The following is a 26,210-nucleotide window of genomic DNA, read 5'->3' on the forward strand; positions in this document are numbered from 1 at the left end:
AAGGGACCTTTCCCAGGTCAAATACCAAGTGCAGTTGGTGTTGATTCCAACAATGGAACCTACCCATTGGCATATGCTGTTGTTGAAAGTGAAAACACTTCAAGTTGGAAATGGTTTCTTCAGTGTCTTGCAGATGATCTTGACTTGTATTCAAATTCCAACTTCACCTTTATCAGTGATAGGCAGAAGGTACTATAGTTACATTTAATATTGCATACATAGGTTTCATTACAGACTAATGCTAATTACTTATTTTGTTTTTGTGAAAACAGGGTCTTCTACCAGCCATAGAACAATTGTTTCCTAATGCTGAAACACAGGTTCTGTATTAGACACATATACCAGAACATGAGGAAGTTATTTAAGACTACAGAGTACAAGGAGTATTTTTGGAGGTGTGCTACAGCCACCACCATACCAGAGTTTGAAGCTGTAATGGTAGAGCTAAGGAATTATGACATAGAAGCATATCAGTGGCTCTTGAAAATCCCTCCACATCATTGGGTTAGAAGTCATTTTTCAGGTATTTTTTTCAATTTGTTGTCTTATTATTTATTATAGTATAGATATGCACTAACTGTAATTTTGTTAATGAACTACTAGGAAGGGCAATTTTAGACATGTTATTGAATAACCTTTGTGAAGTGTTCAATAGCAAACTTGTGAAAGGTAGAGACAAACCCATTATCAGCTGTTTGGAGTTTATCAGAGAGTACCTTATGAAGAGAGTATGCAATGTGATGAAGGTGTTAAACAAGTGTCAAGGTCCACTAACTCCAACTGGTACTAGAATTTTGGAAGCAAACACAACACTTGCTAGTAAGTATCATGCACGATGGAATGGGGGACAAAAGTATCAGGTTAAAGGTCCATGGAATGATCAGCATGTGGTGGACATGGACAAAAGGGAGTGTAGTTGTAGAAAGTGGGAGCTTACTGGAATTCCTTGCAAGCATGCAATTGCAAGCCTAAATGAAATGGCAGACAATAATGAAAAGGTGGGAGAACTATACACCTATGTCCATAAGGTGTATTGGCTTGATACATGGAAAGAGATGTACTCCTTCAAGGTGGAGCCTATCAAAGGTAGAGCCATGTGGCCTAAGAGTGATTGCCCAACAACTCTTGTGCCTCCACCTCACAACAAAGCTATAGGCAGGCCAAAAAAGAAAAGGAGGATGTCAGCAGAGGAAAGGATTGAAATCCAGCAACGTAAGAGGCAAGCAAACAGTCAAAGTCAAAATGATAATGAAACTCAATCACTCAGCAGGAAGTTTTTGACTATGACACGTAGTAAGTGTAAGCAAAAGGGTCACAATGCCAGGACCTACAAGGCCAAAGATGGGAATTGATGTTTAAGTACTTAAGTTGTTTATGTTTGTGAAGACTTGCTAATGCACTTTAGTTGGTACTTTGATGCCTTTTTTTGGTTCCATTTTGATTATGTACTTTGATTCCTTTTTTTGGTTCCATTTTGATTATGTACTATGATTCCCTTTTATGGAACAATGTACTCCAATGTTTTGGTAATGTACTTTAATGCCCTTTGTTGGTAATGATTGTGTTTTGGCATTAATCTGTTATGGTACCCTTTTGGTAATGTAGATTGTTATTGGTTAATTTTGTATTGTCAAAGCACGAAGATGTTATGGCAATGCACTTAATATATGCATGTAAAACCATTACACTTGCATAACATGTCAACATAAAACCTTTATAATTTCATATTCATAAAAAGATAAAACCATTACACTTCCCATTATCATAAAAGCATTACATATCCAATGATCCAAAAGACAACACTTACAACATATATAAACCACAATTACACATTCTAGCACCAAAAGACAACATTTTCAAGTGGTTATTACCAACAAAAAAGTCATGAACCTTCTAATTCCTAATTCCAAAACAGCACAAACAACAGAAACAAGACCCACGAGGCAAGCAAACACATCTTCAGCTGACCCACTTCAACCTCATACCTATTCATTGTTCTCAACAGTCCTGGTATGATAACAGTTGATCTTTGACACATAGGGGGATCGACCCACCCCAAAAATCCACATCTGGATCCCTACAAGAATACATTAAAGTAGAAGAGTTATTGCATAACTACCGAAATATCATAACCTAATATGGGTTTGCTTACCATTTTAGGGCATGCATAGAAACGACGACAGGGTTTCGTGAGGTCCATGAGGTTCGCACAACAGCAACATTCCCACAGAAGCAGAGCACCATTTTTGAAGCTCGTAGCAGTAGAAGCAGATGAGAGACGAAGAAGAAGAAGACCTTTGTTGCTGCTTCTCTGTAAATCAAAATGAAGAAGAAGAAGGGGATTGCGTATGAGTCTGTATATAAAGGAGAAATATGATATTATTTAAAATAAGGACCTAAAATGACCAAAATGCCCTCACATGGAGGGCACGTGATGGCATTAACGGCTCCAAACAAACGGACAATGACGGAATGGACTAAAAACCCAAGAAAACCTTGATTTTGGACCTTTGGTGCAAGTTGGAAACATTTTGGACCCCATCCAAAGGTTTTGGCAAACCACAAGGACCAAATTTGCAGTTTTGTCTTAAATTTACTCCTTAAGCAATATTCGAAGGAACGGTTGTTCCATCTTTATTATGGATCAGATATATTATGTGTAATAAATTTTGTTGTATCATGGATATATAACAATAATATCATATCTATATAATATATCTTATCTACTTTAATAAATGAAAATCTTTTTGTCGCATGTCAAACTTTTATTGATTTGACCACATATCATTTTGTGGTTATTTTCAGTTAAAATTTTTCCACATGGCATTTCGTGGTTTTTTCCATTTTATTAAATTCCACATAACATTTAAATGTAATAATTGAATAAATATAATAATAAATGCATATCAATTTAAATAATTGACTTTCCTTCTAATTTCAATATTTCTAAATTAAAAGTTCATTAATTTGTTTTGTTTATTTATCTAAATTATTTGTTTAAATTTAAAATAGAAAAAAACACTTTAATTTAATAATCGAATATTTTTCTTACAAATTCAAACTTTTTCAAATGTTTAGAATTTTCATATTTATTTTTTTTAAATGAACTCATGTAATACATGGGTGTTACACCTAGTCGGTAATATATCAATTATTTTAGAGGTATTTTAATAACTTAGTCGATGTAGGCAGTAGCGATTTAATTGGCTTTCTTGATCTAATTGGCTTTCTTATAACAAATATCATTTAATAATTCCACATAATATCAAACCCGGATCTGTTGAGGTGCTTTCCAACTGTAACATTTTGGTTTCTTTTCGCCTTCGATTAATGACTATTCGTCCAATACAAAAACTATTATCAAAATAGATCAATTTAAAAAAATTTAAAAAATTAAAATAAATAAAAAATAAAAAGTAATCACCCTATGATTTGATCATTTCGCTTCATTAAAAAAAATCGTTAAAATTTTGAATCTGTATTTAAAGGATATTCACAAAAATATCACGTTTCCACATTTTCGGAAACTAATATGTAGCAAAATATTTTTCAAGTTGCCAACGAATTTGTTATCTAAGTGTGTACAAAAAATGTAATTATCTTAATAATTCAATTTGTTATCTAAGTGTGTAAAAAAAATTACCTAGATATCAACAAAACAAAAATGTAATTATCTTAATAATTCAATTTGCCTTCCTTTTTATTTTACCTTCTAAATTTAACGTAAATGGTAAATACTTTTAAAGTTACGTCATTTTGGTTAATATCTTTTTAAAATACACTATTTTTGTATAAAAATAAACAAATAAAAAAACTTCAGATTTTACAGGGAAAAATACACATCATCATTTTATATAATTTTATTATTTAAGATATTAAATCAAGGTTGTTAAAATCTCGATTTTGATCTTACGATTTTATGATTTTAAGATCTTACAAGTGAAAAACGATCATGATCACACTACGATCCCGATCTCACCTCTTTAGTTTTATTATATAGCTAAGTATCAAAATTCGTCTATTCAACTTGGAATCAAATGTCATAATGAACTTGTTGGAAATGTTCACATATGACCATTATGACAAACTGTAATTTACTACAGCCGATCATAATGGTCATATGTGAACACTTCAAAAAAGTTCATTACCTAGATGTGTACATATAACGTCCGCGTATTCGGGCTAGACACTTAAGATATACTGCCTCCATCTCAAATTGATAGTCCAATTTTTACTTTGGAAGTCTTTTTTTTCAATGTTGACCTTAAATATTTTTGTTTTTGATAGATAATACTTAATGCAAAATATATGAATGGATTGTATTTTAAATGTTTTTTCATTGTTATAAGTTTTATCAAGTAATATATAACACAAATAAAAATATATAATGTCAAAGTTGAAGAAAAAAGTCTTCAAAAGTCAAAAGCGGACTATCAATTTGGGACGGAGGGAGTAACAAGTAATAATTATTCGTCATGCGAGCGAGAAAAATATATGATTTTGATAGCATGCTATTTAGGATTTCGCTGTCAAGGTCACAAACCATTGCTGTCGGCGAAATCGTTCATTGTTGTTGTTCGATTGCCGCCGACGACGCCGAACCGTGGCTGTCGCTGCTGTCGTTCGTGGTTAAAGACGTACGAAACTCTCCCATCTCATTCTCCGTTTCTGTTTTGGTGCTACATCGCCCCTGCCGTTTAACGACTGTTCCGTTGCCGCCCTTCCATTCGACTGCCATACGCCACCATAGGGGTGGCCGAGACAGGGTGCGTATTCGGTGATGGATAATCATGTTTCGGTGTTGTGTGTGTGATTTTCATGCATAAGGATGTGTGTTTCAGTTGATGGATGGGTGTAAATGGCCGGAATATGTAAATAACCACCATGGCAACCAACCATGGTGGCTGCCGCCATGTCACCTCCTGCTGCCGCCACCAGCCACCATGAGAGGTGGTTGTGTGCGTGAGAAATGATGGTATGTGTGTTTATTTCAGTTGAAGTGGTTTTTGGGTGTTGCTTGACCAGAAACTGAAGAAAAAACCACCACCACCACCATGAGGTGGTGGCTGCCACCTCATGCCGCCTTTAGCCGCTGTTGTTGCCGCTGTTCGTGCCACTATCGTCGCCATACGCCACCAGGTGGATGGTTGTGTTCCTGTTCCAGGCAAAGCGTGTGTGTGTGTTTCTGCTGTTAGTGTGTGTCGAGTGTATTGTTGCTTGGTCGAATATCGCAAGAAAGCCATCACCACCACCGTGAGGTGGTGGCTGTCGCCTCCAACCACCGCATGCCGCCACAAGGGTGGCTGAGTGTGTGTGTGTGTGTTATTTTGTGTATGTGTTCATTTGTATATTATGTTGTACAATTGTATCTTGGCCGGAATAATCAAGGAAATTCGTCACCACCACCGTGAGGTGGTGGTCACCGTCGTGAGTCGTCGTTGACCACCACTACCCGAGGTGGTAGTGGGTGTTGCCCGACTTAATTAACAATTAAGTAACCTAAAAGCTTAACAAATGGACTAATGGGAACTCGATTGGGTTGGAAACCCTAATTAGGGTTTAGAAAACCCTAATTTTGGATTTGTTGATTTGGAATTCTCGGGACCCGCATGTTTGGACCATTGGATTGGAATTATGAATTAATCCCGACCACATTGTATGGCTGACCTAGTAGAGTGATGGACTTAATGGATTAACTCCTTAATGGGTTGAGCGAGAACACTTAAACCTAATCGTTATTTTATGTGAAAAAACACTAATTAGGTTTGGGTTCTTGTTGGGCCATTTCTTAGGCTAAGTTGTTGTGGGCCTTCGAGGGCCAAATGGGAATAGGTTTATGGACTAAGGAAATTATTGGGCTTTAGGATAAGGCCCATTGGAAAGGCTTGGGCCCAATTTGGAAAATTGGGCCATAATTGGGCCTTGATGATTATGAGATATTGGACCATCGGAATGCCAAGTGTTGGGACTAGAATAAATGGTTGGGCCTTAGGGTAAGACCATGTAGAGGTTTGGGCCCAATTTGGAAAATTGGGCCATATGTTGGGCTTTGGTTCATTGTTGACTTTTGGGCCTTTGGAGTGTGAGCTTGGGCCTTGGGCTTGAATCAAGCTAGGTTGGGGGTAAAGTAGTCTTTTACCCCAAGCATGGAGTTATGGTTATGTATTGGAACCCAATTATTAATTGGGTGTTGTTTTGATGTTGACAGTTCGGGAATCTGTCATCCAGGAGCGTGAGGTGAGTTACCTTTCTGTATGAGTGGGTCGAAGGCACCAATGTCGGCCCACTAGTAGTTGTTTATAGTAGAGATGATTGTCTTTGTGATAATTGTCTGATATGCCACTATCTGTTATGATTTATGTGCTTATTGCTATGTTATTATGTGGTTGTGGTAGGGGTGAAATAGTCCCCGTAACCGATTAAAATACGCCGGGGGGTGGGTCGGGCACCCAGATATGCCTGACAGTATGTTTATGCTATGTTAATATGTGGTAGTGGTAGGGGTGAAATAGTCCTCGTAACCGATTGAAATGAACCGGAAGGTAGGTCGGGCACCCAGATATGCCTGGCAGGGTAGGTCGAGCACCCAGATATGCTTGACAAGGTAGGTCGGGCACCCAGATATGCCTGGCAGGGTAGGTCGAGCACCCAGTTATGCTTGACAGGGTAGGTCGGGCACCCAGATATGCCTGGCAGGGTGTGGATACATTCCCTATCACAACGCGTTTTAAAGCCGTGAGGGCAGCAGATCCCATAAGAACTCTGCAGTTAAGCGTGCCCGAGCGAGAGCAATCCAGGGATGGGTGACCCCCTGGGAAGTTTTCGTGTCGGGAGCCCAAATCGGACAATATTGTGATACGTGCCAGAGGGGGGTGTTACAAATGGTATCAGAGCTGGGGCACGGGTCGATGTGTTCGACGGGGACGTCGACCCTATAATGGGGGGTAAAGGTGGGGTACATTAGATCCTACATCACTGGGAATGAGAACTAAGCATTCATTGTAAGGGATGTGGATACATTCCCTATCACAATGCATTTTAAAGCCATGAAGGCAGCAGATCCTATAAGAACTCCGTAGTTAAGCGTGCCCGGGCGAGAGCAATCTAGCGATGGGTGATCCCCTAGGAAGTTTTCGCATCGGGAGCCCAAAGCGGACAATATTGTGATACGTGCCAGAGGGGGATGTTACACATGGTATCAGAGCCAGGGCAGGAGTCGATGTGTTCGATGGGGACGTCGAAACCTATAATAGGGGGTGAAGGCGGACAGGTTAGTTGCACCTGATCCCACATCGGCTGTGAAGGAGAACTAAGCATTCCTTAAAAGGGATGTGGATACCTTCCCTATCACAACGTGTTTTAAAGCCGTGAGGGCAACAGATCCCATAAGAACTCTGCAGTTAAGCGTGCCTGGGCGAGAACAATCCAGGGATGGGTGACTCCCTGGGAAGTTTTCGCGCCGGAGCCCAAAGCGGACAATATTGTGATACGTGCCAGAGAGGGATGTTACAAGTACTTTCAGCGAAGATGTTCATGATGATCCTTAAGATATATCCATAGGAATGAATATAGAAGAAAACGGAGATGGGTAATTGGTTTAATTGTTTGATAGATACTCCCTCCGTCCCAAAATTATTGTCCACAGACAAAAAACACACAGATTAAGGAAACATTAATTACCACTAGCTTTATTAAATGAAATGACAATTGTACCCTTTTATTGCATTTAATTTTATCCTTTTTGTTGCATTTAAATGCCATGATAGATGAGGGTATATTGGTAAAATGGATATTTATAAATAGAAGCAGACTATTATTTTGGGACAAACCAAAAAGAAAACATAGACTATTAATTTGGGACGGAGATAGTAATTAAACATATTGATTATATTATTGTGGGTACTCACCAGGTTTTCCAACCTGACCCACTCAGTTTCTTTTTATCACAGGAAGCAGTATAAAGATAATGATGTTTGGATCCGATGAAAGATTTGAGGAAATATAGGCCATGTTATAAAATATGTTGTAAGACTTGTAACGACTACGTTTATGCTTATGTTTCTTGTATCAATTATGACATCCCAAGTTTTAATAATTAATGAAAAAACATTTCTTCGAAAATAATTTTATGGGATAAATTCCGCAATATAAAAAATACTCTGTTTTAAAATAAGCACAAATAAAAAGGTATTTTTTGACCGTGAAATGGGGATGTCACTGTTGGTATTAGAACATTAGTTTAAGTGAACAAAGAATATTTGAGGATTTCTAAACTTAAACTTAGAAAGTTAAGCGATGATCGTGAGATGTGTGTCTATTATAGTTTAGGAAGTATACCTGAATCAACACAAGCACTAGCTTACTTTAGGATAAGATGTCTAATTTGTTGTTATGTGCTAAATGATTTATAACATGCTTTAGGTTGCCTAAATTGATATTACCTAACTAGACCTAAAGTTTGTTGTCGACCTTTAATAGGAAATTTACTTTTAAGCATTTAATTACTGTATTAGAACTAACATATAACCTTTTTAGGGTGATACAGAAGATTATGTGTCCAAACATAACTAAAACCTTCTCTGTCATAATATACCCGCGCTTCCCGGTACCCTAAACGATTGTTCTAGTACACAAAACATTATGGTGAGAACACGAAGTGGATTAGGAAATGGTAATGGAAACCAACAACCTGACTCTCCTTTATGTGACTTCAGTTGACTGGATGCATACGCAACGACTCTCCCTTGTTGCATAAGCACCGCTCCCAAACCATTGATGGATGCATCACAATACACGATAAAATCCTCAACACCCTCAGGGAGGGTTAACAATGGGGCCTCACACAACTTTTGCCTCAGCGTCTCGAATGCAGCTTGTTGCTCAGGCCCCCAACAGAAATCCACACCCTTCCTCGTTGGACGAGTGAGGGGTACCGAAATATTGGACAAGTCCTGAATAAATCTCCAATCATACCCTGTTAATCTCAATAAACTCCTTATCTCCGAGAGAGACTTCAGGACCTCCTACAGCATCACGACCTCAATCTTGGCCGGATCGACCAAAATCTCTTTCTGGTTAACGAGATGCCCTAAGAACTGGACATCTCATAACCAAAACTCACACTTCGAGAACTTGACATGCAGCCGTTCTCGCCTCAAAATTCCCAGAACCTCTCGAAAGTGCTCTTCATGCTGCTCCCTGGTCTTGGAACACACCAAGATATCATCAATGAAAACAATGACTAATCGTTCGATCATCGGCCTGCATACCCCGATTCATCAAATCCATAAATATCGTAGGCACGTTGGTAACCCCAAATGACATCACAATGAGCTCGTAATGACCATAACAATTCTAAAACACGGTATTATCCACGTCCTATCTGACGATACCCTGACCTCAAATCGATCTTAGAGAACCAAGATGCACCCTACAACTAATCGAAGAGGTCATCAATCCGCAAAAGTGGATAACGGTTCTTCGTCATCAACTTGTTCAACTCCCGGTAATCAATTCACATCCAATGTGAGCCATCCTTCTTTTTGACAAACAAGATCGGTGATCCCCACTACAAGCTACTCGGTCTAATAACATGCACATCCAAAACAGAAACCTGCTTCCCAACTCGAGTATCCACCACATACGCAAGATAACCTATACATTTGTGCTTAATATACTACCGAGCCCTGACAGTAGAAGAAAAGGTTGAACCAATCCTGGTACTCTCTCCATACCTTCTCAACCAATCCATCCCTACTATCACACACACATCCCCCATGGGAATAGGAATCAGATCAATCGAATAAGGCACCCCAAAAATCTCCAAGACACAACCCTGATAAATGCTCGATGCAGAAACCCCATGTTTGTTGGCGATAGAAACCTGCAAATGACACTCCAAGTCTATAAGAGTCATATCAAAACCCATACTAAAAGACTGAGATACAAAGGAACAACCCGCACCCGAGTCAAAAAGCACAATAGCAGGTAACGAATTCACTAAGAAGGTACCTAGCAGAATCATAAACATAAGCATACCATAAAATAATTGGCAGAATAAATAATGGAAACATAGCCATAACGATGTCTGACACCGCCCTGGCCTCCTCCGTATTGAGCTGGAAAGCACGAAATCGAGCCCTCGGGGGCTCCGCCTTACCCTGGCGTCCATCTATGATCCTCAGAGTAGCCGGGGATAGATCATGTGTCGGCTTGGCAACGAGCAATGGACAATTGACCTTCATATGGCCAACCTGATCATAGCGGTAAAAAATATTGGTGCTCGCTACTGGGGCCCTTCTTTCCATATTTGTGGCATCCAACAGATGATCGGCAAGCACCCTCATGAACCTTGCCGCACTTTCCACAAATGCGGCCCTTCTGTCCCCCAGATCTCAAATCAGCGGGCTTGAACTGCTTCGCTGTAGGTTGTGACTAAATAGGAGCCTACCTCAACTCTCTTTTCTGAATCTCTATCTCAATCTCTTGCCTCATCGCGACATCCTGAAGCTCAGCGAGGGTAGCATAACTCTGGATGGACACGAATTGACGAATATCCGTCTTAAGCATGCTCAAGTACCGAGTCATCTAAGCCTGCTCTCAACCAGCAAATTCAGGGCAGAAAAGAGCCCTCTCAGTAAACGTTTTGGTGATCTCCATCACCGACTCGGTCGTCCGTATCAGGTCTAATTACTCCTAGGCCAACCTCTCCCTCTCCACCAAGGGAACGTATTTTGCACAGAACATCTCCGAGGACTGCTCCCAAGTAACAACAACTCTCTACTCAGAAGTGTAAGAACCAGTCACCAACCTCCACCAATCCTTCGCCCCTAACCGGAGAAGGTTCAGGGCGCACTTGACCTTCTGGTCAGAAGGGTAAGAACATGTGAAGAAACAACCCTCCACATTAGACTGTCACCTCATCGCTACAATCAGGTTCTTGACCCCATCAAACTCCGGGGGCATCGTATTGTCGAAGTCCTGATACTGAAAAGCTCTCTCCCCTCGAACCCCCACGGCAGCAACAACCGCGGTTGCTGTAGCAACAACAGCCTCATAGAGTGCAGTGTAGCGATCATCGAATCGCTCAATCACAACAGTCTTGATAGACCCAAAAAACTCCGAAATAGATCCTCTGACAGTTTGAGATTGGATTCACACGAGTGTTCCTCCAATTCACTTAAACCAAGGCTCTGTTATTTTAAAATCAACCCAATATCAAAAATTGTTTACAAATCATGTTTTTCAAAATATTTTCCAAATACCATAGTCTCCTAAAATCATAAGCCATAAACAAGAGGATGTATACGGTCACGCCTTCACCTTCCCGCGATCATCCGAAGTACCTGAAACCATAACCCAAAACTGTAAGCCAACACTTAAGGGTATTTTGGGATTTTGTCTGAGATTGGTCATTTGGTTGGAATAGGTGTTGATTAGAGCTGAGATTCGGAGTCGAGACCTCATCAACTTTTGTCCAGTTTTCAAGGTGAGTTTTCCTCACTGTACTCATGGGTCTAAGGCACCAAGGTTAGGCCATTAGATTAGATATCCTGCTTTGTGATAGAATGATATTGTGTTGTAGTGATCTGTTTGAACGGTATCCTGGTATATAGGATGATGCTATGCTTAGTGGTATGTACGATCTATCTGATTGACTGGTTATCTGTATGTTTATATGTTATGTATATGTCAACATGTTGTGTGTGGTTAGGTTGAGGCATACTAGTGTAGACTGAAGGCCAAGAGACCCAGGGCGTCCCGAATAGACTAAAGGCCCGAGAGGCGTACCGGTCAGGCCGAAGGCCCAGAGAACGATCCAAATAGATTGAGGGCCCGGTGAGGCGTTCCAGTCATGCTAAAGGTTTTGTGAGCGTTCCAGGTCATCTGTAGGCCGGTGCGGCGTTCCAGTCAGGCTGAAGGCTTTGTATGCATGTTGTTTGTTATTATGTTGTGTGGTGGTACTTTGGGGGAACTCACTAAGCGTTGGCTTACAGTTTTAGGTTATGTTTCAGGTACTTCAGATGACCACGGGAAGGCGAAGGCGTGACCGTACACATCCTCTTATTTATGACTTATGATTTTGGGAGACTCTGATGTTTTGGAAAAATGTTTGAAAACTATGATTTATAAACAATTTGTGAAATTGGGTTGTTTTAAAAAGTTTAATTTTATCATGATTTTTATGATGTTACACGGTCAGACTTGGAATTACAGGTTGGGGATGTGGTACTCTGTAAGGTGTCACCTTGGAAATGTGTCATTCGGTTCAGGAAGCGGGGCAAGCTGGGCCCCAGGTACATTGGTCCTTTCAGGGTTATTGCCCAGGTGGGCAGGTTGCTCATTGTCTAGAGCTACCCGAGGAGCTCATTCAGATTCACATCACTTTTCAAGTATCTCAGATGCAGAAGTGTTTGGTCGATGACTCTGTAGTGGTTCATATGGAGGATATATAGGTCGATGAGCACTTGAATTACATAGAGAGACCGATTGAGATTCTAGACAAGAAGACGAAGACCTTTCGAAATAAGGTTGTGGGTTTAGTGAAGGTGAAGTGGCACCACCAAAAAGGCTATGAGTTGACATGGGAGCCTGAGGATGAGATGAGATAGCACTACCTAGAGTTGTTTAGAGAGGCGGACTTCGAGGACGAAGTCTGATTCAAGTGGGAGAGAATTGTAACGCCCGGTTCCCAAGTAAATTCCTTAAATTCTAAGTGTTTAATCATTGTATATTTTGCCATTACACAGGGCATAATTTATGTACACGGGGCGTACCTTGTTGAGACTTGGAAACGGGGTTTTCCCCTTAGTACGTTGGGTGTACCTAGAGTACTCAGGACGTACTCAAGTCAGGAGCAAACCCTAAATTTTAGGGTTTGGACCCTATTTAAACACCTTATAACCTCAAGGCCTCTTCCATCACCAGCCTCTTTCGTCCCAAAGCAATTCCCTTGAAGCCCTAACTCTTTTTTAGAGAGTATTGAGCCTTTTGTGTGTCTTGGTGTGTTTTTGGTGAATCTTGAAGAAAGAAGAACCCTTTATAGAAGCACTTGTTGATTTGAAGCTTGTAGATCCAGACCTTGCTCACCTTGACCATTCTTCTGGAGGTATAAAGTCTCAATCTTGTTGATTCATCTCTTAGATCTAATTAGTTTAGGGTTTTGGCATATTTTGGTCCCTTGGGTTGATTCATGTGAGTATAAGTTACTCTAGAAGCTTAGGATAGTAGATTTTGATGTTTTTGAGGTCCTTAATGCATAAAAATAGCATCTTGATGGATTTAGCTCAACCATGGATGAGTTGATGGTCATAATATGAAGTTAGAATGTTAGAAATGGATTTTGGGTCTCTTTGAGCCTTACAAAGGCATCAAGTTGATGACATTATCAGTAGAGACATGTCTAAGAGCCAGATCTGTGATTTGGAAGTTTGGACTTTAAGTATTAAGTGCTTAATGTTAAATTTGGACATCAGGGGAGTATGATGAGTGTAACCTCTGGGCACGCTCAGTGTAACGTGACTCAACCTGTTTTCCTTTGATGTTGGGACTTGTACGTTGGGCGTATGGGGTGGTACACTTAGCGTACTAACCAAAAGGTCTTTTGGGCCATTGTTGGGATTTAAGTCTTTAGGGGTTTGGGCCATGGTTGGTTGGGTCCATTAAGAGAAGGGTAAAATGGTCTTTTACCTTTAGTATGTTAGATTATAATATGTACCATTTATTATGGGTTATACCCTGATTATTTATTAGGGTTAATTTTAGATATGTTCAGTGTGAGGAGCCGTGGTAGCAGCATCCCGAGGGTATGATTTGTCTATCTTCAGATTGAGGGGAATCTTCTCACTGTACTTGTAAGTTGAAGGCACCGATGCCGACCTGCTGGATTATATTATAGGATAATAGTAGTCTTCGTGACATTACTAATATCTTTGTATGTGCTTGCTATCTTTGCGACTCTTTCTAGTATGATTGTATGCTTAGCTGGAGGGGGTGAAATAGACCCGTACCGGTTGAAAGATATCAAAGGAGTCGGAAAGGACTTAGAGAGTCGGAAGGGACTTAGAGAGTCAGAAGGGACTTAAGGGTGAAATATACCCGTTATATGTTATGTATGATATGTATGTATGATGTATGTTATGTGGTATTTGGGGAACTCACTAAGCTTTGTGCTTACGGTTTAAGTTTATGTTTGAGATACTTCCGGTTCGAAAGGGAAGGGCCTAGCCTGGTCGCAGCGCATCCACCCGTGTTTTCGCATTTTTATGGTTTTGAGATTGTAATCTAGTAACTATTTTCGCATTGACATACTTTTGGATGGTTTGATATGAATACTTGATGGTTTCTGGTTGACTTAAAACTGAAATTTTTACTTATGATTTTTGGGATGTTACGCCATTTGCATAACTTCGAATCTTGTTTTTCATGAGCACGCTAAACATATTGAACTTGATTCTCATTATGTTCGAGAACAAGTTCAAGCTGACTTGATTGATTTGTCCTTCGTTTCTACTCATCGACAACGGCCATACATTTTCACCAAAAATCTCTAAGGATTTAAACATTCTGATGTAGTATCCAAGCTTGGTGTTTGTTCATGCCCACCAAATTTAGGGGGGTGTTAAACACGTCACATTTCTTTATACAAAGTTTGTTAGAGTTGGTTATGTGAAAAGGCATTTTAGTAATTTACCAGATAAAGTAGTTATTACAGTTAGTTCAATTACTTTATCTGCTTCTATAATCATGTATATATGGAGTTGATTTTGATTCATTTTCTAGTAATGAGAAATTGTTTGATTCATGTTCATTATTTTATTTATCGTTTTGATTCTTTAATCTTAACAATAAGATAAGGTGAAGTTCAATAAGTAATCCACAATCTCAATTTTTATTGCTTCAGAGTCTTTAATATAATTTTGTCTTGAAAAAATATTTGTTAGGTCATTTAAGAAAGTCGAAAAAAATAAATGAGTTACAAACTTCTACAATACCAACAAAAGTGATTATTGTTGTAAAGACTATGAGGACTTTTATGGTGATGAAAAATTTCCACAAATGATGCCTATTATATAGTGGTTTATATGTAGAGCTGTGAAAATATCAACGATGAGACGTGTAAAAGTGCAATATGCAAAGAAATTATTGCATGTAGATAAGATATCATAAAAGAAATAAAAAGAATAAAGAAATGAATTACCAATATTAAAGAAGAAATTAATGTTGCGAAAAAATTGACACCCGATACCAATATTGACACTTCTCGAAGGGTCCCAAGATCTTTAAAAGTAAATTCAAATTAGAAGTGGAAACTAAGCATTTGGGCGAGCTTAGTAATATCCTAACTTAAAGCACTGCGATGATATTATGAAGGAGATGAAAGGTCACCAAACGAGCGGTGAATGGACGGAGGTCCGGCGAAGGAAAACCAACAAGACAACCCAAAGGAACACTGGAACCACGAACTACTACGTGTCGGGGTTCCCTGATGGAACTAAAAAGGAGGAACCAAGAGAACCCTTTAGCAGATTCGGGAATGTGGTGGATATATACTTTGGTTTAAAGAAAGATTATCTCAAAAGGAATTTTTCTTTTGTCAGATATGTCGGAATTACAAACCCCAAAGATACAGAAACGAAGCTACAAGGAATCAAGTGCAGAAACATAAACTTGGAGGTAAGCATTTCAAAACACCAACGTAAAGATAATCAATACCACAACCATGAAACATGTCGCCAACCCACAATACGACAAAACATGCAATCCAATGCGTTTCACGGTGCCCCATCTCATTTCGAAGGAATGAGAGGTCAGAAATCATATGCTCAAGTTATAAACAACATGAACGGAAAGAAAACAAAGGAAGATGCCATGTTGATCACACTTAACCCCAACACGTCCATGAAGGGCTGGCTCAAGAAAGGTGTGCTAATTGGTGAAACACTTAGTCTGGACCACATGGCTAACCTCCACGCCTCTGGAATCATGAAGGAGGAAACAAAGTATCTTGGAGGTCTAAAACTCGCTATACGATTTAGATGGTCTGTAGACGCAAATGAGTACTTAAAGGACAAAAATAGATGGAACGACTGGTTCAAATGGCCGGTCAATGCAGATCAATATGATTCAGATTACGAAAGAGTCGCATGGCTAAAGATTATTGGTGTTCCTTTACCACTATGGGACGAAGACAATTTCTCAAAAATTGCTAGCAGATTTGGTAAGGTCATCACCCCATTCGATGGGATATTGGACAGGAGAGACTACTCCATGGGTAAGGTCGGAGTCCTCACGTCAACAAGAAGGTGGATCAATGAGGAAATCACGATCAAGTCTAATAGTCAATAATTCAAGATCGGTGTTGTGGAGTATACAGACGACTGGTCTCTGTTTAAACCAGCCCTGTTTGACAAAGTAGAAGAATCAAATGAGGAAGAAGATGACCCAGAAGGAATTACTGAAACATGGATGGAGGACGTGACAGATGAACTAGAAGAAGGAGATATCCGTCTAGACAAAACGGTGGCGATTGGAGGGCGACCGAATGACAACCGCACTTCGGCGAATGACAACCGCACTCCGGCGGTCGTAGTACCACCGTCAAAAACACCGGTAACTGGGGAGATCGGATACGAAGAGTCACCAATTAATGCACCGATGGGAGAAATTCACGAGTCAACACATGATGGCGTATTAACCAGTCAAAATACAGGTGTGTCGCTTGATATCCCCAACGAGGTTACTAAGGCACAACAAGAGCCACCTGTACCTATTATGGATCACACCTCCACAATTGGGCCACATATAAACCATATTCCTGGTACAGTGGAGAATTTAGTCCCACTTGGATGCTTTGGGCAATTCCCAAATAATACAACCTTATTCTTATTCAAATCTCCTCAAGCCCAAAATACTGAATGCCATTCCAAAGGTACAAACAGCGGAGGACCTAAACTCAAAAAAAGGAAAAGAGATAAATCGACTGTTAAATCCTCTCACCCCATTCACTCGAACCAAACATATAATTCAAATTTATTCATCCGCGTGCTTCAATCGGAGATGTACGATGTTCCAAATGTCAATTTAGATCTACACATGAACCTTACGAATGATGAAGGCACGAATATTCCAGGGATCTCTAAGGAAACATCTCAGACGACATGAATTATGGAAACGACTACGATTCGAGTACAGATTGGTTTCCAAATTGACGTTGGTGACCCTTCACTAGCAGAATCAGAGGCTGATATCGGTGAGAACCCGAGTGATCAATGAACTGCATGACACTCAATGTTAGGGGCATTAGAGATGATGCCAAAGTTAACTGGGTGAGGAGACTGGAACATTTACACAATACAAACTTCATGGGGATACAGGAAACAAATAACTGAGTTTGAAAGAATTGACATACAGGGATGCTGGGGATCTCAAGACTTCGATTATGAAGGGGTAAACTCAACTGGTAGATCAGGCGGTCTATTATTAATATGGAATAAAGGTTGTTTAATCAAAAAGGAGATTCTCAAATCTAGACATTACATCATAATCATAGGAAAATGGATTGGAATCGATGGGGATACAGTACTTGCAAACATATATGGGCCACACAACCTTGGAGATCAAAAAGAATTATGGCAGGAGTTATTAGCAATTAAAAGTGTAAAACTAGGTAACTGGACTCTGTTTGGTGACTTCAATGTAGTTCGCAGAGCAGAAGAAAGATACAACTCACACTTCTTCCCATCAAGTGCTTTCTACTTTAATGAATTCATTCAGTTGTCAGATTTACAAGACTTCAGGATGGGAGGCGAAACTTATACATACATGACAAGGGTCGGTGCAAAATTGAGCAAGGTCGACAGATTTTTGGCCTGTCCAAACTTCCTTTCCGCATTTCCATCATTAGTTGTCACAGCACAGCCTCGATAATTGTCTTATCATTGTCCAGACACCCTAATCACCACATTTGCAGATTACGGCCCTACACCTTTCAAACTATTCAGCTCGTGGTTACTAAAAGATGGTTTTGACGACATTGTAAAGAAAGCATGGGAGGATTTAGAGGTTACGACAATCCAGATGCGTATCTTGCTGCAAAAATTAGATTTTTAAAAAACGCAATTAAAAGCTGGAAGAAGGAATTTGATGAGGTGACTAATCATGAGTTATTCAAAATCAAATCAGAGGTGGTACTCATCGAAAAGGCAGCCGAGTCAAGACCATTAACCGATCTCGAACTAGAAACTAGGAACCTTGGCCTACAAAAATTACTGGAATTAGAAAAATTAGCCGTGCTTGACTTGAAACAAAAGGCCAAGGTGAAATGGAATATGGAAGGCGATGAAAACTCAAAATTTTTTCACGGATACATCAACAGTAAGAATAAGAAGAATAGAATCAACGGGCTAATGATAAATGGGAAATGGAGCTCAGATGCATCCGAAGTCAAGTTAGAGGCTCTTCATTTTTTCAAAAACAAGTTCACAGAGACCAGGGCTTCGAGACCCAAACTACTCAGTCCCTACTTCAAATCCTTATCCACGATGTAGGCGATCAAACTTGAAGCTCCATTTAGTCTTAAGGAGCTAAAGGAAGCGGTATGGGCTTGCGGAAGCGAAAAGGCACCGGGACCTGATGGCCTAACTTTCAAATTCTTAAAAACTTACTGGGAGATAATTAAAGGAGATATGATGAACTTTGTTTTGCATTTTGACAAATTTGGGACTTTTGCAAGAGGCTACAATTCATCGTTCATATCCCTTGTTCCTAAAGTTAAAGATCCAACCGACCTCACTGATTACCGACCCATTAGCCTTATTGGTTGCATGTATAAAATCATATCAAAAATCTTGGCCATACGAATCAAATCTGTTATTTGGGACCTTATTGGAGATGTACAATCAGCTTATGTGGAAGGTAGAAGCATACTTGATGGCCCACTAGTGATAAACGAGCTCCTTTCATGGTCAAAGGCGAAGAAGAAGTAGGTATTGATGTTTAAGGTTGACTTTAACAAAGCATTCGACTCTATCAACTGGGAATACCTCGATTCAGTGCTCTCTCAGATGGGCTTTGGTAGTAAATGGAGACAATGAGTACGTGGTTGTCTCAAGTCATCTCGAGCCTCGGTACTTATTAATGGTTCCCCATCGGAAGAATTTGAAATCACAAAAGGTGTTCGTCAAGGGGATCCCCTTTCACCCTTCCTCTTTATTATAGCCATGGAAGGCCTCAACATAGCTATGGAGGCGGTGAGGGATAAAGGCATTTTCAAAGGCATCCAAATTTCGAACCATGACCCAACCCTATCACACCTGTTCTATGCGGATGATGCTTTATTCGTGGGAGAATGGTCAAGAACTAATCTGAAAAACTTAGCCAGCATTTTAAAATGCTTCAATGCATCATCAGGTCTTAAAGTAAATTTTCACAAATCAAAGGTTTGCGGTATCGGGGCTTCAGTTAGAGAGACTAAGAACTGGGCTAACATCCTTAGGTTTGAAGCGGGTTCACTTCCATTCAACTACCTTGGTGTCCCAGTTGGAGCAAATATGAATCTAATAAAAAACTGGAAACCAATCATAGACAATTCAGCTCCAAGCTATCCTCCTGGAAATCAAAAACACTCTCATTTGGTTGCAGATTGACACTAATCACTTCGGTATTAGGGAACCTCCCTACCTACTTTCTCTCCCTCTTTAAAGCACCAGTGGCTATAATGGAAAAACTAGAACAAATTAGACGAAGATTCCTATGGGGCGGTGACGAAAGCAACAAAAAAATTCACTGGGTGTCTTGGGACAAAGTTGTTGCCCATAAAGCTGAAGGTGGTTTGGGTGTAGGAACTATTCGTACATTGAACACAAACCTATTAGTCAAGTGGTGGTGGCGTTTAAAAGTTGAAAAAGACTCGCTTTGGGCGAAAGTCATAAGAGGAATCCATAACCTAACCAATAAACCCCATGATTATTTGTCAAATAAGAAAACCACTGAAGTGTGGAATAACATTGCAGAGTGCAAAAAAGAAATCAAGAAATTCGGACTTGAAATTGATGACGTGTTCAAACTACAGGTAAAATCTGGCGATAACACCTTATTCTGGCATGACAAATGGTTAGGACCAGTAACACTCGGCGAAAAATATCCATCTCTACTTGCACTTGAATCCAGGAAGAGATGCAATGTGGCTGAAAGAATTGTAGATGGAAACTTTGAGGGGCATTGGAAATCTCGAGTGGATGATGGAAGCGAATCAAACATCATTGTCAATCTCAAATGAGACTTATCAGTGGTGCAATTGGTACCTGGTGATGACTAATGGAGATACACAATTGATACTAGTGGTCCTTTCACTGTAAGTACGTTAAGAAAGAAACTTGATCAGCTCCTTTACCCCAATCGCGCAACATCAGACTTTAGATGGAATAAGGTATCCCCAGTCAAAGTTAATTGTTTTATATGGCGAGCCCTTCAAAAGAAAATTCCATCTGCGGTGGCCTTAAGAGCTAGAGGGATTGACATTGATCATGATAATTGTGGAGCTTGTAATAACGGTACTGAATGTTCGGACCACATTCTCATCTCGTCCCCTTTTGCATACGAGGTCAGGAAGCAAATATTCACATGGTGTGGTATCCAACAAGAGAATTTCTCATCTGTGGAGGAAGTACTCAATTTTGCAGCAAATTAGGGTAGTTGCCTCACAAAATGGAAGAGATTCATCACCATTTGTCACGGGTTAATCTGGAACTTGTGGAAATATCAGAATGATCGGGTGTTCAACGGGGTCTTTCTTTCTCCAACAAACAGTTCAGGGGCAATCAAGTCATTGGTTTTCTTTTGGACAAAATGCAGGGGCAAAGGTGGATTATCTGATTGGAAAGACTGGGTCTATTCTCCATTTCACTCTTAATATTATTGTATCTCATTTCCTGTAGTTGTCTTTTCCTTTTGCTTGTTTCCTGTTTGTTCCTTTTGTTTGTTTTCCTGTTATGCTCTCCTTCCCTCGCTAGTTTCTTGCTAGCCGGGGGATTTTTTTTTAATACAAATTGCCATTTCCAAAAAAAAAAAATAGTAATATCATTAAAAATGTTTAAAACAATGTTAAAAATATTATTTCATTTGTTTATAAATGGCTAATAAGCTTTGGACGAACTTAGTAATAATGTAAGGGGTTATTAGACAACCTCTGGATAATTAAGATCTTAATCATTTAGATGCATGGATGATTTAAAGGTTCTTAATGAATTTTACTATGAATAAAATCATATTGTTTGCTAACCTTGGTAAATTGTTGTGTTTAATGATGAAAATTTACCATTTTACTATGCTTTTAGAATTACACAACATCAAATCCAATTTAAAAGGAGCAAATATGATACAAATTATAAATAATTACAAAAATGAGGTTCTTCCGTTGGAATTGCATAACAACATCAAACCCAACTTGTTCAATAAACTTTCTATTAAACTAATACCATATGAGCATAAAGGATTGAAAGAACTCAAACCAGTAAAGTGAGACCTAATATTTTTTTCTTATATTTCATCGATTTCAAATGAAATACAACAATCCTCAGTTACAAGGCATCTTAAACTACAATCTGACAAAGAATACATGAAACATGAAATTAATATTCAATTGAAGAGAAATACAAGAAACATTAAACTACAATATCAATGAGGTTAAACTCACTTTGGCTTTATCAACCATCTTCAAGTTTGAAAGTCACTTTAATTTCAAGTTCTAACATTTTTGTTTTTTTTGGTGAGAGAGAGAGAGAGAGAGAGATGTTAATGATGGAACGTTTATTTTAGGGGCGTCGATGGTTCTGAGGGTGACGAGTGGTCGATTTTGTAAGGCGGTGATGAGAGCTTGGGAGGGGATGTCAATCGGCAATAAACAAGACGTCGGTGGAATGGCAAATATGATTTTTTTTTTGGTAGTTCAGACTCATTTTCATACCTAATGATTAAAAGCTTCTAGCCCCTCCATCTTACTCTATAAGACATGATTGTTTTCCATAATATTAAACAATCTAAATGCCTTTCAAACTGACTTTATAGGTCATAATTCGTTTTCAGAGTTTTATACAGAAAAATCCTATTATTTTGGGAAAAGTTTTAATAAAGTCCTAAAAGTTTTTTTTTAATAGAAAAGTCACGATTATTTAACATTTTGCCTAAATTAACAAAAAAGTTATTTTTTTATATTTGAATAGGAAATGACAGATTATGTGATTTTCTCAAAATAATGAGACTTTTCTGTTAAAAAAAAAACTTTAGGACTTTATCAAATAATTTCCTAAAATAATAAGACTTTTCCGCATAAAACCTTATAACTTCTTTTTAACCCTATAACTTCTTTTTCATATACATTTTCACTTAAGTGAGTGGTTAAGAGTAGAGGTGGCAAACGGGCCGTGTCGTGTCGGGTTCGTGTCGTGTCGAAACTTAAACAGGTTGGAAATACGTGACACAGACACGACCTGTTTATTAAACGGGTCAAAAATTGTTGACCTGAACTCGACACGTATAAAACACTCTAACCCGACATGATCTGTTTAACCCGCAAAACATGTTTAACCCATGTAACCCGTTTAACCTGTTTTACCCGTTTAACCTGTTTTACCCGTTTAAAGAATAAATTTTTCTAAATTTTACATCAGGAAAGTAAACAACCAAATCAGTAGATCAAAACTTAAAGTTCAAAAGTTATAGCATTAAACATTCAAAGTATTAAGAGAAGTTTACAACCCAAAATAATAGCAAGTTTCCAAAACATCAAACATCCACAACATTAAAAAAAAATACAAGTAATACGAGAATTTAACTTCAAATCTTTAACCTAAACCGGATTGTTGAGTTTGAATACTAGGAGTACTTGGTACATCACTTTCATCTTCATTCACATCGCCAATCTTCATTGTTAAAGTCTGTTTGCATAACGCCTCAATATCTGGATGCATTGAACCTACAAAATACAAAAAATGATATTAGCATTACTTTCATATTAAATGCAGTTTTTTTTATAAATGCAGTTTTTATAAATGCATAATTTTAAATGCAGTTTTTTTGTAAATGCAAAATTTTAACTCTTTAAAAAATGCAGATTTTACTCTTAATATTTGTTTAAATGCAGTTTTTTTTGTGAATACAGAATTTTATAAATGCAGATTTTAGCTTCACTAAAAACCCAATCTCTAAGACAAACCAATGCTTCAGCAACATTTGCCTTCAATGAACTACGATAGGCATCAAGAACTCTTCCTCCAATACTGAAAACAGATTCGGAAGCAACAGTAGATATTGGGATGGCCAAAATATCTCTAGCCATTTGAGAAACAATGGGATACCGTCCTTGAAGATGTTTCCAATACTCCAAAACATTCAAATCACCCGTGCGAGGTAATTTTGGCTCCTCTAGGTAAGATTGCAGCTCAGATTTACCACCAGTAGTAAATTCACAGCTAAAGAAATCATCAAAATCCTAACAAAAAATGTAGAAGTTAGGAAAATACAAAAAAAAATCATAAAATAAGATAGGAGCAAATTAATACCGTCATATATGTGTCTGACTTATCATTGGCAACACCAGAATGAGATGAGCTTTCATGAGTCTTGGTTGTAGCACTAACATCCGTATACTCATCAAACAAGGAAAATAATTTTTTCTTAAACAAATCCAACTCAACATCAAAAGATGAACCATATATCTTTTTGAAAGCCCATTCAATAAAATGAAACTTGTAACGGGGATAAAAAACAATGGCAATGCCCATAATAGTGCTAAACTCACACCAATACTTGTCAAACTTCAAATGCATATTTTTAGCCATGTTCTTTACAAAAGTATCACCATTTTCCTCCTCTTCTTGCAAACGCAATCTTATCTTTAAAACATTAGGAAAATAAAGATTGGAAGTTGGATATTTAGAACCTGAAAAAGCTAAAGTCACCTCATGGAAAACTTGCAAAAAGTTGCAAATTTTTTCAATCCTGCTCCACTCTTCGAAGCTTAGGCAATGAACATAGTTTGCATCAGTCTTTGCCAAATGAAGAATTGCTTTTTTGTGATATAATGCACTATCTAACATATGATACGTAGAATTCCAACGAGTTGGAACATCTTGCCTTAGCCCTCTTGTGGACTCAAGGCCAACATATTGAACAGAACGCAAAAATGATTTTTTTCGAGCTTGAGAACCTTTGCAATACTTAACAGTATCTCTCATCTTAGCGATAGCTCCATCTAATTCTTTTAAGCCATCTTGTACAATCAAATTAAGGATGTGAGCACAACAACGAACATGAAAATAATCACCATCAGACATCAAATTTAAATCAAACTTCAGTGCATTAGCCATAGAATCATTTGCAGAGGCATTATCTAAGGTTATGGAAACTATTTTCTTATCAATTCCCCACTGTTTTAACAAACCACAAACTCTTTCTGCTAAGGAAGCACCATTATGGGGAGGGGGCATAGAAGTAAAAGCTAAAATTCGTTTTTGCAAGCACCAATTTTGATCAAAATTGTGAGCAGTCAATGAAATATACCCATCAGTTGTTACAGAAGTCCAACAATCTGATGTTAATGCTATTCTACCAGGAACAAGTTGCAACAAATCATAGAGCTTTGATTTCTCAATTGAATACATGTTGAATATTTCTTTTTTTATGGTATTTCTGCAAAATGTTTTAACTTCTGGATATAAGTAAGCAAAACATTTCCTAATACCTTCATATTCTACAAATTGAAAAGGAAGATTATGTCTAGCAATAGCAACAACAACCAACTCACGAAATTCATCAGCTTTAAAAGTAGGAGATCTAGTACCCAAAGACCCTTTCAAATTAGATTGTATAAGAAGCTGTCCAACATCTTTATAACTTTTGTGTTTCAAATCACAAGCCCTTTTATGCCTAAGTAGATTCCCTGTCCCGTGACTACTTTCAGCTATATACGTAGTCCCACATTTCTTGCATTTGCACAACATATTTCCCTTACTATCTGACTCTTTAAGTATTTCAATGGATTTCCAAACACGAGAAGTAAGCTTACGTTTTCGTTTGACAGGTGGGTTACCAGACAGATTCGGTTTATGCATATTCTGATTAGAAATTGGTGGTGCACTACCAACCTCCTCTTCCATCTCATCTCCTATTTCGTCATCAGAAACATCGATTTCATCACCAGACAAGTTGATTGGTTCATCCATGATTAACTTAACTGCAACAAAAAAAAAACAGAACACATAAGAATAAAACCCAAGAATGATGTAAACAAGGAACGATTGATATGTGGGAGGAAGTAAACCGATAGTTGTTGCGACTCACAAGGATCGATTGAACGAACGACGTAAGAGGCAAAGAAAGACGAGAATCGAGAGCGTTTTCGTGGTTTTGTGGAGTGTGGAGTGTGTTCTGTGGTCACTGGTGTGCGGCTGGAAGGAAACTAGGAAAGAAATTAGGTCATCACCTAATTAGGTCAAAAAATCTCTTTATTAGCCCAATACCCTTTGAACACAATTACAGCCCGATATGTTTCATTAGCCCAATACAATCTATATATATATATATATATATATATATATATATATATATATATATATATATATATATATATATATATATATATAAACGGGTTATTTTCGTGTCGTTTTCGAGTTGAAAATCTTAACCCTAACCTTACCCGTTTAATATTCGTGTCGTGTCGTGTCAACCCATTTAATTAAACGTGTCGAAATCTCTAACCCAAACCCATTTATTTCGTGTCGATTTCAGGTCGAGTTTCGGGTCGTGTCAATTTTTGCCACCTCTAGTTAAGAGGCTTACATATCGGTCCCTAACTTTTTTTAGAGTGGATGGAAACATGTCATATTGGGTTGATCCATGAACAAGTTTTATCATCTTTATTAAATTTTATAAATAAATATTAGTTAATTGTACAAGACTTATATGATTATAGTAATAATTTAATTGATTTTTATCTGACCATTCATGAGATTGTATCAATATGCATACATTTAAGACAACTTATAATTAATTTTATACGTCCTTTTACAGACATTTTAGTTCTAATTTTAACACAGTATAAAAATAACATAGACCAAAATATTCATAGATAAGTCAAAATTACAGAAAGGGTTAAAAAAAACCACAACGACAAGGAAATTATGCCTAACGAAGTTGGTAAAGGACAAAAAAAG

The 26,210-nt window shown here is 38.3% G+C and overlaps 2 protein-coding genes across 2 annotated transcripts; both read left to right on the forward strand.

The window, feature by feature from the left end:
• The first annotated feature begins 348 nt into the window (after positions 1-348).
• On the forward strand, positions 349-1,352 carry LOC145158709 (uncharacterized). The gene is made up of 2 exons (XM_079077568.1): positions 349-523; positions 604-1,352. Exons 1-2 carry the CDS (start codon positions 349-351, stop codon positions 1,350-1,352), a joined length of 924 nt encoding a protein of 307 aa, XP_078933694.1.
• Positions 1,353-19,220: 17,868 nt separating this feature from the next.
• LOC145158710 (uncharacterized) lies at positions 19,221-19,646 on the forward strand. The gene has a single exon (XM_079077569.1). The coding sequence runs from the start codon at positions 19,221-19,223 to the stop codon at positions 19,644-19,646; it is 426 nt and encodes a 141-aa protein (XP_078933695.1).
• Positions 19,647-26,210: the final 6,564 nt, after the last annotated feature.

Source organism: Lactuca virosa, chromosome 2 (assembly GCF_052849685.1).
Source record: "Lactuca virosa cultivar CGN04683 chromosome 2, Lactuca_virosa_CGN04683_v6, whole genome shotgun sequence".
Taxonomy (NCBI): domain Eukaryota; kingdom Viridiplantae; phylum Streptophyta; class Magnoliopsida; order Asterales; family Asteraceae; genus Lactuca; species Lactuca virosa.

Excerpts from the sequence above, each read along its gene's own strand:
- LOC145158709 (XM_079077568.1), top strand. The coding sequence starts at position 349 with ATGAGGAAGTTATTTAAGACTACAGAGTACAAGGAGTATTTTTGGAGG. Across the intron at positions 524-603 it reads GGTTAGAAGTCATTTTTCAG|GAAGGGCAATTTTAGACATG; the intron begins GTATTTTTTTCA and ends ATGAACTACTAG.
- LOC145158710 (XM_079077569.1), top strand. The coding sequence starts at position 19,221 with ATGGAAGGCCTCAACATAGCTATGGAGGCGGTGAGGGATAAAGGCATT.